The following is a 17,806-nucleotide window of genomic DNA, read 5'->3' as shown; positions in this document are numbered from 1 at the left end:
GTATCCATAGTAATAGACTTCAAAAAAGCATTTGATTTTGTCAAACTGTCCTTTATCTGGCACCAGTTAGATGTAATGAGCTTTTCAAAGAAATTCATCTTACAATGTCAGTTATTGTATATGCATCCTAAGGTGTTGGTGACCACAAATATACAGTTATCATAACCGATGGACCTAACTCGAGGCATGAGGCAAGGGTGTACTTTCTCCCCTTTGATATTTGTTATAGCCACAGAATTCTGCGTTCAGTATTTGAATACACATTATGCATCTGGGTATACACATAATTTCAACTTGCTTTGCTGATGACTGTATGTTGTTGCCTTTCACACCCTGAAAAGAATACCAAGGTTGCATTTCATGTACTGATAAAGCTGGGAACAATAAAAGATTGGAATTAAATGACGATAAAACTTTGATCTTTCCCTTTTTCAGCTGTAGCTAAGGTGGAATTAGAGTCATCATCGATGTGTCTAAATAAGAAGACAGCAACAACCTGTTTATATTTAGGGATAACAAGCACTTACAATATAACTAGAGTTTTAACAGTTAATGCAAAGCTACTTTTGAAAGAAATGAGAGAGAAAATTTAAAAGAAAAAAATTTCTTGACTAAGGTTCAGATGATTAAAATGTACACACTTCCCATTTTTTTTTGTAATGATATCTCCCAATAAATCTGGATACTTAAACAAGCACCAAACATTAATATCAGATTTGTTATGGGGTGTGACTCACCTAAGAATATAGAGAAAGAAGTTATGTTTACTGTCAAAATAAGGGGGTGGGGTAGCTCTTCATGATTTTTATTAGGTCCCACGAAGCAGTCACAACATGTCACTGTATTAGAGCTAGACTGTATTGTAAACCATTTTGATGGACATTGTGGAATGTAATGCTAAGACAGGTGTGGAACAACAGTGTAAGATCAAAAGGCATGAGGATATGGGACCTAGGAGGGTGGAAATTGTGGGCAGAAATGGAGGTATGGAAATGGTAGGAGTCAGAAGGAGGAGGTCGCTACTGAAAGTACATTTAGGGCACTATGAATGTTATAATAGGTGGAAGCCCTATTTTCTGAACACAATGGACAGTAAGAGGGAAAAGATATGCAACGGATGTGTGGGATCATAAAAACAAATTTAGTACTGAGTTAAAATTATTTGAAATCTAGTATGCAAAACCATGAATTCTGGCAGTAACAGTATATGCAGCTAAGAGAAGAATGGCAAGTGTGCAAATTGCAAGCTAAGGTGGACAGGTGTATTTGAAGAGGTGGTCAATAAGTAGATGCGAATACAGAGTGGAATTGGAAATAAACAACTTATATAAGGATACTTGAGAAGTAGAATACAATGCTAAATATAACTAGAATGAGAGCAGCGGAGTAGAATAGTGCAACTGTATGTACCCAGAAATATTCCAGATTGCTGCTGTTCATGATGTCTAAATTAATACATGTGCAGCAACATCTCCCCTAGGCTATTTAAGCAGGGATGGTAGACCACTTAATTTTGCCAGAGATGCCAGGTACAGGATGCAGATTATCTACACATAATCTGGAAACTAATATGCGCTAAGACCATGTTGTAATAGAAGCCATTTATTGAGCTACTAGAAGACCATTACCAAATAAAGAGGACCTGGGGTCATGGATTCTTGGTCTAATCCCCCCAAGATAAATGATAAACAGGAGTACACCAATAGGATCATAGCAGTTTGTCAATGTTAGGCTATACTTTTAGAACATGAAAAGCACCACCGTGACAGTGGCAAATACAATATATGCAGTCCCCCATTAAGAGTGCTAAATGGATCCCCTATAGGCCAGATCTGAAATAATGTCAGGGGTACTGAGCAATTAGTTATTTTTTAAAGCAGTGCAAATGCTTGCATTCGTTTAAAAACAAGATTGAGAAGGAGTACAAAATTCTTTCACCCATTCAAAGTAAAATGTGAACAGACTGAAAGGACATAGACAGAAAAGATGATACATTGGAGCAATACATTTGTCACTAGACAACCACAAAAAAACAGGGAGCAATGCCAATTTGTTAGTTAGATGGGGAGTGCAAAAGGAAAAGGAGGTAATATGTCATAAGTGCTGTTGTACAGCTAGTTAAATGTACTGAGTGTGGTTGTAAAGTACAAATGTAATATAATGTCTGTAATGGTAAAAGGGTGGGTGGGGTACAGGTTTAGTTATAAACAATAGTTTGTGTCACAATGCAGGTCAACATGCACTCCATATATAAAAATGGTGTGAAAGAGAGTGTGAGAAAATGTGTCCTTACTTTTAAAAGGGCTGTTTTTGTGTAATATGTGTGGTAATATCAATATTTTTTCTTGTATCATATTATATGGTCAGTCTGATAAATTCAGATTATTTAATGTAAAATAGCAATATGTTTAAAAAAAGATACAGTGTGTCTCTCTGTATGCATGTCTGTGTGTGTGTGTGTGTGTGTATGTATGTGTATAATGTCACCCATTAAATAAAATCTTGGTCAGAACATTGAAGGAAAGAGTGAAACTGACACTATATGTCAGGATACAATGTCGAATTGGCTGAACAAATTCAGCAGATTTGACATTGTCACCGAACAGAGCATGTGATTTCCATATAGGAGCACACTTACATAAAACTCCTGTACCTTACATCATGTTTTTGCAAGGGGGCTGCACCCCACACCCCCCTGCTAACTACTTATTCCAACTCTGAGATCACACTACAGTGAGGAAAGGTATGAATGTCCCAAACCAAACTGTACCGCGATCTCTGTGCAGTACTTTGAGTTCAAATCAGGGAATGCACAGTAGCATTTGTTGATAGAAATTTTGAACATGAAATGTTCGGCAACATGGAAATTCGGACATCTGTCTTTCATTTTTTTTTCGTCTTTTTGATAGTAAACCATATATATAAATATATATATATATATATAGATATATATATATATTTATATATATGTGTGTGTGTATATGTATATATATATATATATATATATATATATATATATATACACACACACACACAGACATTATATATATATATATATATATATATATATATATATATATATATATATATATATACATATACACACACATATATATATATATATATATATATATATATATATATATATATATATATATATATATATATATATATATATATATATATATATATATATATATATATATATGGCCCTCTTCAAAAGAAATCTTGATGAGTGGATGGGAAATAGAAAATTCACCCCAGGGATCACTCCAGTGGCTTTACTCGACAGCTCAACAGAGGCACTGGAAACTAAGGTCGGGTGGCATGATGCCAGGGTAATCCTATGGGCTAGGCTTGTAAAGGCTCCAGGGCCACTAGCCTAGTACACACTTATGAACCTAAATATATAAATCTGGACAAAGCCATAAATAATGGGGGGACAAAGGCCCAAAAATAGGGACATTTTTTAAATATTCTTGATACAAACTTAGAAAGTTGATAGCATAGCAGATTTTGCATTAGCATGAATTTTCTGAAAAGTATGAAACGTAAAACACAAATGTCTGTCATTATTTTCTGACTTTAATCTTTAACAACTTGTCAGCAATTTGCAAGAAAACCACAGTTTTATGAAAAATGGACCAAAAATATGAGGCACACACACATATATGTATAAGTATATATGGATCTATTTCACATGACTGAAAACTCAAACTACTGAATTTCATTTGACTGAGACCACAATACCTAATTTTCAAAATACTGAAAACTAATTTGACTGAGTCTCATTATACTGAAAGCTTACAGTGCTGAATTTCAAAATACTGAATTTTAAGCCACAGACGTGCACACTTACACCAATGACTAAATCTTTCTAAAAGTTAAAAACTACTTACTTACCCTCTTAACATAAACTGGATAATATAAAACCAAACTAGGTGGGGGGCTGCATGCCCCACCCACCCAGCTGTGTATACTAACTCCAGGATCACACTACAGTGGGGAAAAGGGCATATACCTTTTACTTACCTTACAGTACTGTATGCACTGCCCCTACTGCCGGGAGCACATGAAATGTTCGTCATATCACTTTAGATTCTTCTCATATAAATACAGAGACATACCCACATTTAGAAAGACTACAACACTACTTGTGGCAACATTTATGCTGTGAGCTAGCTGTTTCACTGGGGATGATTTTGCAATCACTGATTCTTCCCCAGTGTCCTTTTCCTACTAGGAGGAAGTCTACCTGAGTTGCATGTTGGCCATTCTTGTATATGATCCTGTGACTGTCTCTCTTTCTGAACCATGTGCACAAAGGCAGTCCTCATACCCTTTTCCGTCTGTCCCAGTATGTGCATCCAAGTCACCCATTAACACCACTTCATGTTGTCCTACTTTATCTAGTAGGTCCTGCAACTGCTGTCTGACTGCACGCTTTTCTTCACTATCACAACTCTGCTGTGGGATATAGGCTGAAATTGTGAATACTGCCTAATCATTAGGCTGAAGTCTGACTGACACGAGTTAGTCACTAATTTTGATGACATTCCTCATTGCTTTCTGAAGCTTCACACTCACCACATTTTCCACACCATGTCTGTCCTGTCCTTCTGAGTAGTAGACTATGGATCCCAAACCAGGTGGCTTTGCTGTACTGCTCTTTAATCTTGCCTCCTGGATACACTGGATGTCCAGCCTTCTCCTTATCATCCTGATACCCACCTCTATACTCTGTCCTGTTAGTGAACCCACACTGAGTGAAACAATTCTTAGCTCATGTTTGTGAGGTTGATTATATTTGCATCCAGCTTTTGCTCAACAGAGCTCTCTCAGGTAACCCAAGTTTGGCAACTGGATACCATCCAGCCAGTAGCTTATTGACCTTGGGCTGCTGTCTTTATGGCAAGCTCACAGTGGCCACTAGGGGCACACACAACCCTCCCAACATCAGTATGGGTCCCTGACATAGGCTAGAGTAGGATGGTCCTCCAGCCACTTATCACCGGCAAATACCCATGTCCATTTGGCGATATTAGTCACCATGGCCAAATCACTTAGAGGCATATTTTACACCATTGAGTTGGCTAGACCTGCTACAGCATGAAGTCTATGATCTGTGTTCTGCTATTTTGAGGATACTGCACACTACAGTAGATACCCAAAGCAGTTGGTCAATACAACTCTTCCCCCATAGGTCACAATGTAGAATCTGTGCTGCTGCCCACATCTCCATTCTTAGGCGATTTAGATATATATCCAGCTATATCTATATAAATAGAGAGAGAGACTAGTCTCTATTTCTATTCCCACTCCAGGTGATTGGATTAATTTTCAGATTGCTAACAATGAAGTGCATCATTAGGGGGTGCTGCACTCTTGTGTGTGCTGTCCTTTGGATGAGCCATTAAACTGAGGTCTCCTCTGCTTCACTTGGTGGTAGCTCAAAAGGGTGTAGAAGATCTCACCCCATCTATAGAAAAGAGTAGGGGAAGTTTGCCAGTGCCCCTGCCAAATTAACCCTTGTAATATAAATTCTACCATAGGTCTCTCCTGCAAAGAGGCCACTAGTTTAGTAGAACTAACCCAGTCAACAAATAATAAATAAATAGAAATAAATATAGGTTTATATATAGATATGTATATGTATGCATGCATGCATGTGTGTAAAGCCGTATCATGGTCAAATGAGGCCCTAGGCAGGGTAATGGACCAGCCCCCCCCCCCCCCCCCCACTGCCATGCCAACGTCCTATTGTGGTAACTCCAGGGATCAAGACAAGTACAGACTGTTCAAAGCTGTCAGAGTGCATACTGCTTTCTTATTTACTTTTGAAACAAAGATAGAGATGTGAGTTTAATTTTAAACTTTTAAATGTATTTATCCTTTGTGGGCTAGGTTAGTCCCACTAAGCTTGCAACTTCTTTTTAGGGGGCCCTTGGTGGTATTTATACTATTAGGGGAAATTTGGCCAGGGCATCAAGAAACTTTCCCCTTCTCTTTTCCATAGCTTAGGTGGATGCTACTGTTTTTGATAGCTCAGGTGGATGCAAAAGATCTCACAGCATCAACCATCGACACAGGTAAATTGGAATTTGGTTTAAAATCTCATTCAAAGAATGATGCACTCAGGAGTATAGCACTTCCCTTAAACTGCAGTGTCAGAATCCATCTAAATGGTTTGGGAATAAAACCCACAGCATACTGCTCCAAAGGTAAGTATGCTACCTGTTGTGCTACTAATACACCTTACCTACACCCTCTCACTACTTCCTTTCACACCCCTTCTTCCTTGTCTAATCTTCCGCCTGCACTGTCCTCTAACAGCTTACTTTTATCTATTCTTTTCCATTCCCAGCCTCCCTTCACTCATCTTTCCTCTTCAGTATTTTTTCTCCTATTTCTCTCCATATTACTAATGGTAATTTACTATAAACACATTATTCTGCTGATTGTTTAGACTATCCTTGTCACCTGCTACTGTCCCTCCTCTTTTATCTCTCACCAGTTCATGCCATGTTTATTACCACAAACCCCTTCTATATACCTCTGATCGTATATCTTAAGATCTGAAGTAGGAATGTTCATTTGTCTGCAACCTTCAATGGATCGGATCCTCTGAGCCCCTCCCTCACCATAATCCCTATAACCCCCTCCATGACCTCAGATCTTGTTGCCGCTTTGTGATGGCAGGATCCTTTTCTTGAGCTCCAGATAAAACTTTTTCTCAGAAAACTACTTTTTTTTTTAATTTTTTTTTATTAAGTTGTCTAAGTTAGGTTCCCTATTTTTGTTTATTTAAGTGTTTGTGGTGTGCTTTTGGGCTTAGTGTTTGTGTTTTCTTGTTAAAAAAAAAAAAAAAAAAAAAAAAGGGAATGGCTGAGGCCCCAAATCGCAGGCCTGGCTTACGGAGCCGCGTCATTGCCCGCCATTGCGACTCTCCCTTCCATTGAATGCCCGTCCAAAAAAATGCCCTTTAATGAAATGCCCCTTTGGCAATGCAGTTCCGGGACGACGCTGTCTGCTCGTTGTATGCCGACAGAGTCCGCTTCTCCTGCTCATCTTTCCGTTTTTCAAAAGGGTCAGTCAGAAGAAGAGGTTCAAAATCAATCACAACAGACCAGCCAGGGACCCGACACCAGTCCCAACCAGTGGCGAGGGTGGGGTCCGGGACCGGTCAGTCCCTGGGGGCAGGAGGGGGGCTCGGGTCCAGAGAGAGGACCTTTCTCTGGAGCGGTCCGCAGCAACCTTTCTGAACGGGTTGCCCGCTGCCCTGAGGGGCTGCCCGAGTGCAGCACTCTGAAGCATCTAAGCGTAGCAGTCCATCACAACAGATGGCTCACAACAGATCGCTGGGTGCTACCAGAGACGCCAATTCTGGCCCACCCCCAATCCACCTCCACTATGTCCCCTTAATCCAAGACCCTCCTGATGTAGAACCCGAAATACAGAGTGCTGCCCCAAAAGAAAGCCAGCCAGCAAGACCCCAGCCATCCAGCCCGTCCCCAAGAAGGGCTCTTTTGGTGCCAAAAGGCGGGTTCTTTGGTGCCAAAAAGACGGGGCCCGCTTTGACATCCTAGACCCCAAGGAAAAAATCGAATGGTCTCTTCAATCTATCCTCTCCGAATGGTCAGACGATTGGATGTCCTCCTGACTCCAGATGATTGATATGGATCTACTCACCTCAAGGATGCGTGCGATCATCCAGGGTTGGACAAACGATCCAGATCCAGGAGGTTCCTGGGAGCCAGTCACTCCCTGGTTTCACCCAAGTTCAGCCCGGGTGTTCTGGCCACCGGTTGCGCCCAAGTGGTTACCAGGGACTCTCCCAGGAATTCTGGTCGGCCTGGGCGACTGGCTGGCTCCCTGCACCAACAACGACCCGCACAAGGCATCTAGCCAACTTCTTTTCTACTTTTTCCCCATCACAACTAGTTACTATCTGTTCCCATCACTCTCATTACTATCTACTGGGCTCCAAGGTACTAGAATTTACACCAAGGTAAGAAAACAAAAGGTGCTTGGGTGCAAGCTCAGAATCAGAGAGAGAATCAGAAAACTTCAACCCCCTTCTTTCAGATCCTTCTTTCCAGCCTTCAGACCTGCAGGCACTATCCTTGAGGGCACTGGCAATTTACACTCCTTTACACTCCCTTCCATACTCATCCACATGCTACAATGGACTCTGTTAGTCCAATGGTGCAATGGTCCTTCCTATCACTCTCTCCACCTCCCTCCCACATACTGCAAGGTCAGGTGAAGGGCTGCACTGGCTCGGCTTCCAGACGGGCCTCAACCACTGCCCCAGCTTTCCACCTCCCTCCCTCTCCACCCACTGCCTGACCTGTGACCGTTGGGGCTTTGGGAGGGCATTTCAGAGAGGCAAGGCACGCCAGAAGAATACAGAGGAACCTCCCAGCATATCATGTTCTGAGATGAGATGAGTGTTGTTAGTGCTGTTGCAGTTGCTTCTTCCTTCCCGTCCCGAACGATTTCAGACAATCCTTCCACATGTCAGTGGTCTGGTATAGTATCAAAACACAGGGGGACAGAGGATCTATCCTTTGCCACGAAGCCATGAGAGTGTGAATGGGCGATTATCTCCACAAACTGCTGATCTCAATTGATTCATTCTGGAGGGGACCAACAACCTAGGAAGAGCTCAGCCCGCACCCTTTCTACCCCTAATTCTGGTCCCTCCTCCTCTCTCTAGTAGTAGCAGATAGCAAACATGGGGCAACCCATGGGGCATCTTTTCTGCTATCTCCGCATCTCCATCATGCTTTAATTTCTCTAAATCCCCCGCTCAGGGAATCTTCCAAGACGCCTGGTGCATGCTGCTTGGCCCCGGCCCACTCTATGCCTATCCTCCCTCCTCCAATCATGTTTACACTGTTTACAGAGCCTACTGATTTTGGGAGCAAAATGATTCTCATTGCCCTTTATTCTATGCCGGTTTACTGAGTCCATCCTAGATGTGCATATCCTTTTCAAAATGTTTTGCCTCACAATAGTGCTTTTTGGTTTCTCTACATCACTTCTCTACCATTGCAAATATTGTATAGATGTTTTTGAAACTTTATGTTTACTCCTGATTGTATAATTATTTTGTTGTATGTGTATGTAACTCAAATGTATTTTTAAGTTTTTGTATCTGATGTATAATTTTATCTCACTGTGGAGCTTTTCTCCTCAGGTCTCTGCTGAAAATGAGCCACTAGCTCAGTCAGACAAACCCGGTCAACAAATGTAAAATAAAATAAAATAAAAAAATACTGCTTGCAAATGTTACAGCACAAACACTAACGAACAATTGCTAAACAGAACAGTTGCACATTGAAAATAGACTTAGCTTGAGCAATAGTAAATATCTCTTCCCTTGAAACTCACATTCATTGAAAATGCACCTGGCCAGTCCATTGGTCCCTGGGCTGTTTTATATATTTGAACACTTCTTTCCATTCAGTAGTGAAACAAAACACATGAACCAAGAAATGACAAAAGTACCCATTTCAGAACATTTCATCCAACTCTAATAACTATCTGTAACCAAAGGGTCATACTTAAGTGTCCAGATTTTTGCTTCATATTTATGTCTGTTTCTTGTAAAATCTGTGATTTTCAGGCAAATCATTGAGGACTGAAGTCACTAGTGTTGTACTTCATAGTCTTCAGAAAATGCATGATAAAATAAAGCCTGTTATTCTATCAACTAAGTTTATAAGAGCAATATTTAAAAATTACCCCTATTTTTGGGGCCTTTCTTCCCCCATTATTTTTCGCGTTGTCTAGATTTCTTACACTGGGTTTGGTAGTTGGTACAGAAGATTAAGGCTCTTGTTTCTTGTTGTCAAGGTACAGGGTTTGAGCTTGCAAGTTTGTACATTAATAACCAGCCCTTTTTAACTAGGGTATTACACACACACACACAACACACAACACACACACACACACACACACACACACACACACACACACACACACACACACACTACTTTGTACCATGCACTTTGGAAATCAAATAGTAAGTGTGTGTTTGTGCATCTTAAAGTGGATGAATGCAGAGCAACACTGTACAGTCACAGAGAAAAACTTTTTAATCAAGTTAATGTTGTGTCTGGCAACATCCCTCTAACTGCAGTCAGAGGGTCATCCCCTAGTTAGGAGGACCTAGGAAGTTGCCAAAGTAACTTAGTGCTGGATCTGGCTGTGTGTGTGTGTGTGTGTGTGTGTGTGTGTGTGTGTGTGTGTGTGTGTGATTACATAAACATAAAACAACCATGGTCTTTTTCACTGTAACTTATGGTGACAGTGCAATAATGCAGTTGTCCCTTTGTTCCTAAATTAACAGAGGAGTGCAATAAAAATCTAACATTAAATTAAAGAAGATGCTTTAGAACTGAAAAAAAATTACAAAATAAGCACTAGAGCATATTAAGGTTGTCATTATTTTATATAAACTACACTTTGATAAAGTTTGAAAAATGATCATTATAGATGTATTATATTTCAAAAACCTAAGGTTTACAGTGGCACAAAGAAAGTTCTCTGGTGGTCTAAGTTATGTACTCATGTGGTACTCTCAGTTTTGACTTTAGAATACTGCTTAAAACTAAATCTTTATGTTTATGTTTTGTCCTTTCAGCTTTCTTTCAGTGGTCTGTGTGGTAATTTCAATGGGAATGTGAAAGATGACTATACGACTCGAAGTGGGATGATCGTTTCTAACGTAATTGATTTTGGAAATTCATGGAAAAATGATCCAGCTTGTGATGATCTAAAGGAAGTGTCCCAGCCCTGCTTAGACAAGCCACACCGTAGAGCATGGGCAGAAAAAAAGTGTGCAATTATCAACAGTAATGTATTTGCTGCCTGCCACTTATTGGTAAGTTTGTGTTGGTGTTTATTAAACTTAATATTATCTTTTCTGTTCTACAGCTGGCCAAGCTATGACGCAAAAGCCTACAAAGTCACAAGCCTTGTACGTGGCTAGTTACTCCACAGCCCCGGTTCTTTGTCTAGTTTAAATCAATACATATGTGGTAACACTGGCCAGCCTATTACTCTGGCATGGATTTAAACAGATATTACTTCCTGTGAATCATGAAGATGCCTGCTGAATATTTACTCACAATAAGGAGATTAAGAGAAAAATGTTTACATTATTTTATTTTACATTTAATCACAACAGGTACTGCCTGGGTTTAGCAATGTTAGGGCTTTGTTGATAAGCTTTAATAGTGCTGCAGTAAGGAAAAAAATGTTTCAGAGGCATGCAAGAGCCTCATGGAGCAAAAGCTCATTATCAGCTCATTAGCATGTCTGTGAAATGAACAATTTTATTTATTTTATTTTTATTTATTTTATTTTACATTTGTTGACCGGGCTAGTCTAGCTGGATATATGTCCATTTTCAGTAGAGGCCCGGGGAGAAAAGCTCCACACAATTTAAACAAAGTTCACATCTACAGAAAATACATATTTAGAATGCATATACATTTTCTTAAACAGAGAAGGCTGCAAGTTTACAAGTACATAACGAAGGTTACACATATTTCAATAGACTTAGCATAGTTAATAAGAAGTTACAGTTAAATGTTACTAAAGAGTATTAGTTGAGAGAAGAGAAAAATGCAATAGAGTCGATGTAGGTAATAAAGGAAGATAAGAAAAATGAAATGGAGAAGCAGTTAGGTAATAAATTTGGAAGTAATATGAGTCACTTTAATGAATCCCGTACTAGCTAGGACTGTGAAGGAGAGGAAGCATAGTAGTATTTAATAAGAAATAGATTTAGAGAAAAGAAGGCAAAATAAGTTAGAGAGAAGAAGTAGATTCAGAGATGAGAATCTTGAATCATTCAGGTAAAAATGGATAAGTTGGTCAGTCCGGTTTAGAACAGGGGCACATCCAGTGTGTTTTTAGGAAGAGCTTAAGCTTATTTTTAAACAGAGTAGTTGAGGGAAGTGTGGTAAGTTCAGTGGGAAGTAGGTTCCAGGTTTTTCCAATGGAAATAGAAAACAGAGAGTCTCCAGCTCTATTGTTTGATTTGTTGATGTATACAAGAGATTTTTGTGATGATCTTAGGGACTTAAGGTTCTCATAGGGGTGGATAAGATTAGATAGGATGGGTGTTTTGTCAGGTTGATACAGTATTTTGTGGATGATGGTCAGTTGATTATATTTTAGATGCTGTTGAAATTCAAGCCATCCAAGGTGCTTTAGATTAATACAGTGATGAGTTCTGTAAGGATTACCTGTGGCATATCTGGCTATGCTATTATAGAAGTTTTCTAGTTTTTTAAGGTTATTTTTTGACAGATTGGTAAAAATGGGTGAGGCATAAAGAAGGGTGGAGATAAGGTCTGTGTGGGCAATGGTAATTCTAGTTGCAGGAGTGAGGAAGGATTTGATCCTGTAAAGAGAGCCTATTTTTTTATTGGTAGTTTTCAGAATGTTGTTGATATGGGCATCAAAGTTTAGGTTATTATCTATGGTGATACCTAGCAGTTTGGTAGTTTGATCTTGGGATATGATTGTACCATCATGGGATGATACAGAGAAGTCTATTGGTGGAGATTTACTGGTAGGTGTGAAAAGGAGAAGTTTAGTTTTTTTAGGGTTTAATAAGAGACAGTGTTTTGTAAACCATAGTTCTACAGAGTCAAATGTGTTTTGAGATAGGGAGTGAAGTTCAGATACAGATGAAGCAGTGCATATAAGTGTAGAGTCATCTGCGTATTGGATGCATTTAGCTTGGGGAATTACTAGGTGAAGGTCATTGATGAATATAGAGAACAGGAGAGGGCCCAGTATGGAGCCTTGAGGAACTCCAATATTAACAGGTAGCTGAGTAGAGAGAGCGTTGTTCCAGAGTACAGCTTGATGTCTGTTATTTAAGTAGGAATGGAACCATTTTATAGCTAGTGTGTCAAGAGACAGAGATTTGAGAATGTTTATGAGTATAGTATGATTTACCATGTCAAAAGCTTTGGATAGGTCTATGAAAAGTGCAGAGGAGAGCATGTTAAGGTTTCGGTTGTTATTGATAGTGTCAATAAAGGAAAGGAGGGCAGTAGTTGTGCTATGGGAAGGTCGGAAGCCATGTTGGGTGTTGGAAAGCAGGTTATTTTGGAGAAGATGGTCTAGCAATTGCCTATGAATACATCTTTCCATGATCTTAGATAGAGGAGAAAGTAGGGCTATGGGACAATAGTTAGAGAGTTCAGTGGAGTCTCCTCCTTTGTGAAGGGGAATAATATGAGAGACTTTCCAGAGTTTAGGGATATATCCCTCAGTGATGGTTCTATTAATGAGGATGGAGATGGGGTAAGCAATTGATTTGGCTGCTATCTGTAGGTATTCTGATGGTAGTTGGTCAGCAGAAGGAGTACATGGTTTCAGTTTTTGGATAAGGGTGAGAATAAATGCTGTGGGGACAGGTTGGAAGAGAAAAGGTGGAGGTGGGTTAGAGCCAGAATTGGATGTTATGTCTTGAGGAGAGAGTTGACAAGCAAGAACTTGAATTGCTTTGATAAAGTAGGTGTAGGATTGTCTTTGTCAGTGCCTTGTGGGTTAGGCGTGATAGATTGACTTGGATGTAATAACTGATTAATACTTGACCAGAATTTTTGGGGTTTATTGTGGTAGGTCTGCTAAAATTGTAAATAGTAGTTTTTTTATCAAACACTATGGCTTTTTTTGTTTCATTTCTCAGTTGTTTGTAGTTTTGGATGTCAGTATGGTTTTTAGTTAAGCGTGATTTATTCCAGTATTTATTTCTGAGATGGATTTTTTGTTTGGTTTCCCTAGTAAGCCATGGAGCAGATTTTGTTCTTATCCTGATAGAGCGGGTAGGAGCATGACGGTTGAGTATGTTTAGGAAATTAATATTAAAGTAATCAACAGCTTCATCAAGAGAAAGGTATTTTAATTGGGACCAATTACATGCTTTAAGTTCACTAAGGAATATATCTACGTTGAGTTTTTTCTTGGTTTTAATTTCCCTATATATGGGTTGAAAGGGTGGATTGGTTTTTAGTCTGATGATGTAGGTTAGTGAGTGGTCACTTATGTCGTCAGGGAGGGTTCCGGTTTCATAAGTCTGAGGTTGACTATTAATAAGTATCCAATCTAAGGTGCTTTCTTTCTTGCTAAGTTTGTTTATTCTAGTAGGGGAGGTAATAGTTTGGGTGAACCCATAAAGATTAATATGGCTCATGGGGCAGTTGTTATTGCAAGAATTCCAGTCCATGTTAAAATCGCCTAGGATTATGGTTTCTTGGGGAAGGTTTAGAGATAACCAACAAAGTATGTTTTCAATGGTAGTGATGTTATTACCTGGGGGAACATAAATACTAATAATATAGATAGATTTAGCTGGGTTGAGCTGAAACTTGGTAATAAGTATTTCAGCATTTGAGTCTTGGGAAGGTTTGTGATTAAAGATGGTTATTTGAAGATCAGATTTGAATAGAACAGCTACTCCACCACCTTTCTTGGTTACACGGTCAAGGTGTATGATGTTATAACCAGGTGGTAAAATTTCATTGTCTTTTGTTGCTGGTTTTAACCAGGTTTCTGTTAGACATATAATATCAAATGAGTAGAGTTCCAAGAGAGCATGGTGTTGTGTTATTTTATTATTAATGCTCTGTGTGTTAAGGTGAGCTATTAAGAGTGAGTTTGGAGATTTTATGAGTGGGTGAATGGTAGAGGGGTTTGGGTTATTGAGTTGATTGGTACTGTTATTCAAGGTGTTTGGGCCAGGATTTGGGTGAATGTCTCTGTCTTTTAGGGAGTGGAGTAGTGTTAGATATAGATTCTTAGTAATTTTGCTGAGAAGAACTGGATATCTTCTGGGGTTAGGGGAGCTATATCTAATGTGTACTGTCCTATGGTATTTAGGTAATAGATAGTTTGGTATGGATGTAACGTTGAAATGGTCAGTGTGAGAGGGCAGTGAAAAAGAGGTAGATTGTTTAGTGGGATTTAACAAGTTTGTGTATACAGGGTGCTCATAGGAGGTTAATAAGTAGAGAAGAGTTAATGGAGGTAGAAGTGTGAGTATGAATAACATTTGTAAATAGATTAAGGTGTAGGGTTTATTCATAGACATGGTAGATAAAAATTATTATTATTTTTTTTTTATGCAGTGGTAAAGTTGGTGAGGTCAGGAAGGGTAAAAAAAAGAGAGATTGGTGAGATAGGGTGTGGTTTTTAAAAAGGCAGGAAAGTGTGAGAAAGTGTGATGGAAGTGAAACTGTGATTGGTGGAAATAGGGAGGGGGTGTGGTGTGATAGGTATAAGGTTAGGACCCCTGGGGTGGGTGGGAATTGGGGGTAGGGGAGCGGAGTGAGCTCGCAGGGCGAACGGAGCAGGTTAGAGCAAGTAAAGATGAGCTCCTGGAGACAATCAGAAAAGCTACCGATTGTGGAGGAGCTCTAGGTAGTTCCAGGTGAGTGTAGAGTTGTAGTACTATAAACAATTAACAAGAGATATTAGAGAGGGGAAAGGGAATACAGTAAACTGAGGGGGTAATGATAAAAAGGAGGATAAAAAGTGGAGAAGATAAGAAATAAAGAGGGATATTTTACTAGTGAAGAGAGAATGGAGAAAAAGAAGGCAAGTTAAGGGTGCCACCTGGTGGACAACAGCTTGAATAACAGATAGTTGGCTAGGTAGAAATAGAGAGGAAGAGGTGAGTAGATTGATAGAACCAAGGGGAGAAAGGTTGAGAAAAAAAATGGTGAGAGTTGGAACTGGCTGCTGGGAACCTGGCTCAGGAGGGCGATTTAAAACATACACTACTTGGTTTAAAATAATACAGAACAATTCTGTCCACAGTTTTATCAAGGGGTTAAACGTACTTTCTTTGGTTCCTTAGTAGGGAGGGATTTTATAGCACAGGACAAAGGAGTCTTGGGGTGCAGATGAGATGGAAGTCTTTATAGACCAGGCAAGTTGATTCCCAAGTTCTTAAGTCAGAGAGGAGGTTGAGAGCTGTGAAGGTTAGAGAAGGAAAATTTAAGTTAGATGAAATGGTCAGCAGAGGATTCAGAATTCAGTTTACACAGTTAAGGAAAATGCAGACCGTTACATTGTTAAAACAACCTTTAACACATACAGGTCCTTAAAGGGACCATTGTAAACAGTAATTCAACAGTAGCTAGGTCTACACTTGTACTCCCTAACAAGGCACAGTTAGAAGCAACAGTGCCAGTATCCCCCCTACCAATCCATGCATCTTTGTTGCACATACACACACACACACACACACACACACACACACACACACACACACACACACACACACACACTGTGTTATGTGTTTCTGAATCCTGACCTATATGACACTGTTCTGTCACAAAGGTCATACTGGATTTTTTTTTCTTGTATGCTTATCCATGTTTTGGGGAGGTTGTAAGCTTACAGTTGAGCTTAGTTCCTTTTGATTTACCTAGGCAATCATCATTAATAACTATGTTAGAAGGTAAGTAGGTATTGCATCTATCATGTGTAGCAAGGGTAGTGTTCCTACTGAAATTATGAGGACCACAATTGCTTTTCTTGTACAAAGGAAAGTACAAGTGCAGGTTGGAAAATAATATACTAAGTCCAACATTGTGGACACCAGAAGTACTCCCCTTATATTCTCCTTACTCCAAGACACAGGTGTCTCAGAGTTAGTATAAACAAGTAGTTGCGCATGGAGTGTAGCCTCCCTGCAAAATGTTTTAGTGGAATTATGGCAAATTTTGAAATAGTGTTTTTCATTTCTGTTCACATGTTAAGTTTTGCAGTTGCAGATCTCCTATTTCCAATAGAAAATGATTGTTGGTAGTCAAGAGATCACACTACCAAACAAATGCAGTGTAAATTTCTACTCACAACAGAAGAAATATGGGGGGGGGGGTGATGTTTTACATTATTACCTTTTTACTTACCACCCCTTTCACTCTTATGGAAAAGAGCGGTGCCATATGTTTTCCATCTGGGCCCAGAATGTACCATGAAGTGTAAATGCCTTTATAATGAAGTGTAAATGCCTTTATAAAGATTTTCTGAATGCATTCAGTTAAATACAATGCCCACATGGCCCAGTTACCTTGTACATTCTATGGTTAAATGAGGTAGGGAGTTAGCAATTTGCTGATGTTATGATGATACCCAAGTAATTTGTTGTTGAAGGTAGATCAGCTTTCCAGTGTAAACAACTGCAAATGATTCCTGTGCAGCTGTTATGAAATAATGTGACATCAATAAAAACAATTGTAAAAACGTTTATCATACTTTTTACCAACTTAATCTAGAGCTATACACTTTTTAGCCACTACAAAGAAAGTTTTTTGATATGCACTCAGTATGACCTATTTTTAAACACATCACTTAAGATACAAGCAGTCGTAGATTAATAGAAAAAACAAGCTGTATTGACATGTTTTCTGTTTATATACATTGTGCATCATGTTTTCTTTCTATATAACTGTTATCAGTCCAAAATTACATAAATGGATTGATTCCTGCCTTCTCCTTAAACCTCATTCCTCTACCTAAACATTATTCTGCATGTATTGTTCCCACAAATTACGTTAATTTATTGTATATTAATCAATCACTTCTGCAATAGCCTTAGGTATATAGGTTATATCCTGCCAAGAATATAATAGTTGGCCAGTTGTCAAAGCTTCAGAGCAGCTTCGATGTGCAACTCCAGCTGAGCTAACTAAAAGACAAGTATGGGTATGAAGCCCTTTAGAGCTTTAGTTTTGCCATACACTCCTCTGAGGCTTTCGAAGAT

At 39.2% G+C, this 17,806-nt stretch overlaps 1 protein-coding gene across 1 annotated transcript in view; it reads left to right on the top strand.

Annotated features, from left to right (window-relative positions):
• Positions 1–17,806, top strand: part of LOC122791453 (mucin-6-like) — a 1,454,314-nt gene that overhangs the window by 1,280,926 nt on the left and 155,582 nt on the right. The window contains exon 24 of the mRNA XM_044059198.1: positions 10,652–10,891. Within this exon, the coding sequence (XP_043915133.1) occupies positions 10,652–10,891 (240 nt within the window). The remainder of the gene's footprint in view (positions 1–10,651; positions 10,892–17,806) is intronic.

Source organism: Protopterus annectens, chromosome 17.part0, assembly GCF_019279795.1.
Source record: "Protopterus annectens isolate FY-2018-M chromosome 17.part0, PAN1.0, whole genome shotgun sequence".
In the NCBI taxonomy this organism is placed as follows: domain Eukaryota; kingdom Metazoa; phylum Chordata; order Ceratodontiformes; family Protopteridae; genus Protopterus; species Protopterus annectens.
Note: the sequence above shows the minus strand (reverse complement) of the source record. Positions and strands in the feature narration are given on the sequence as shown.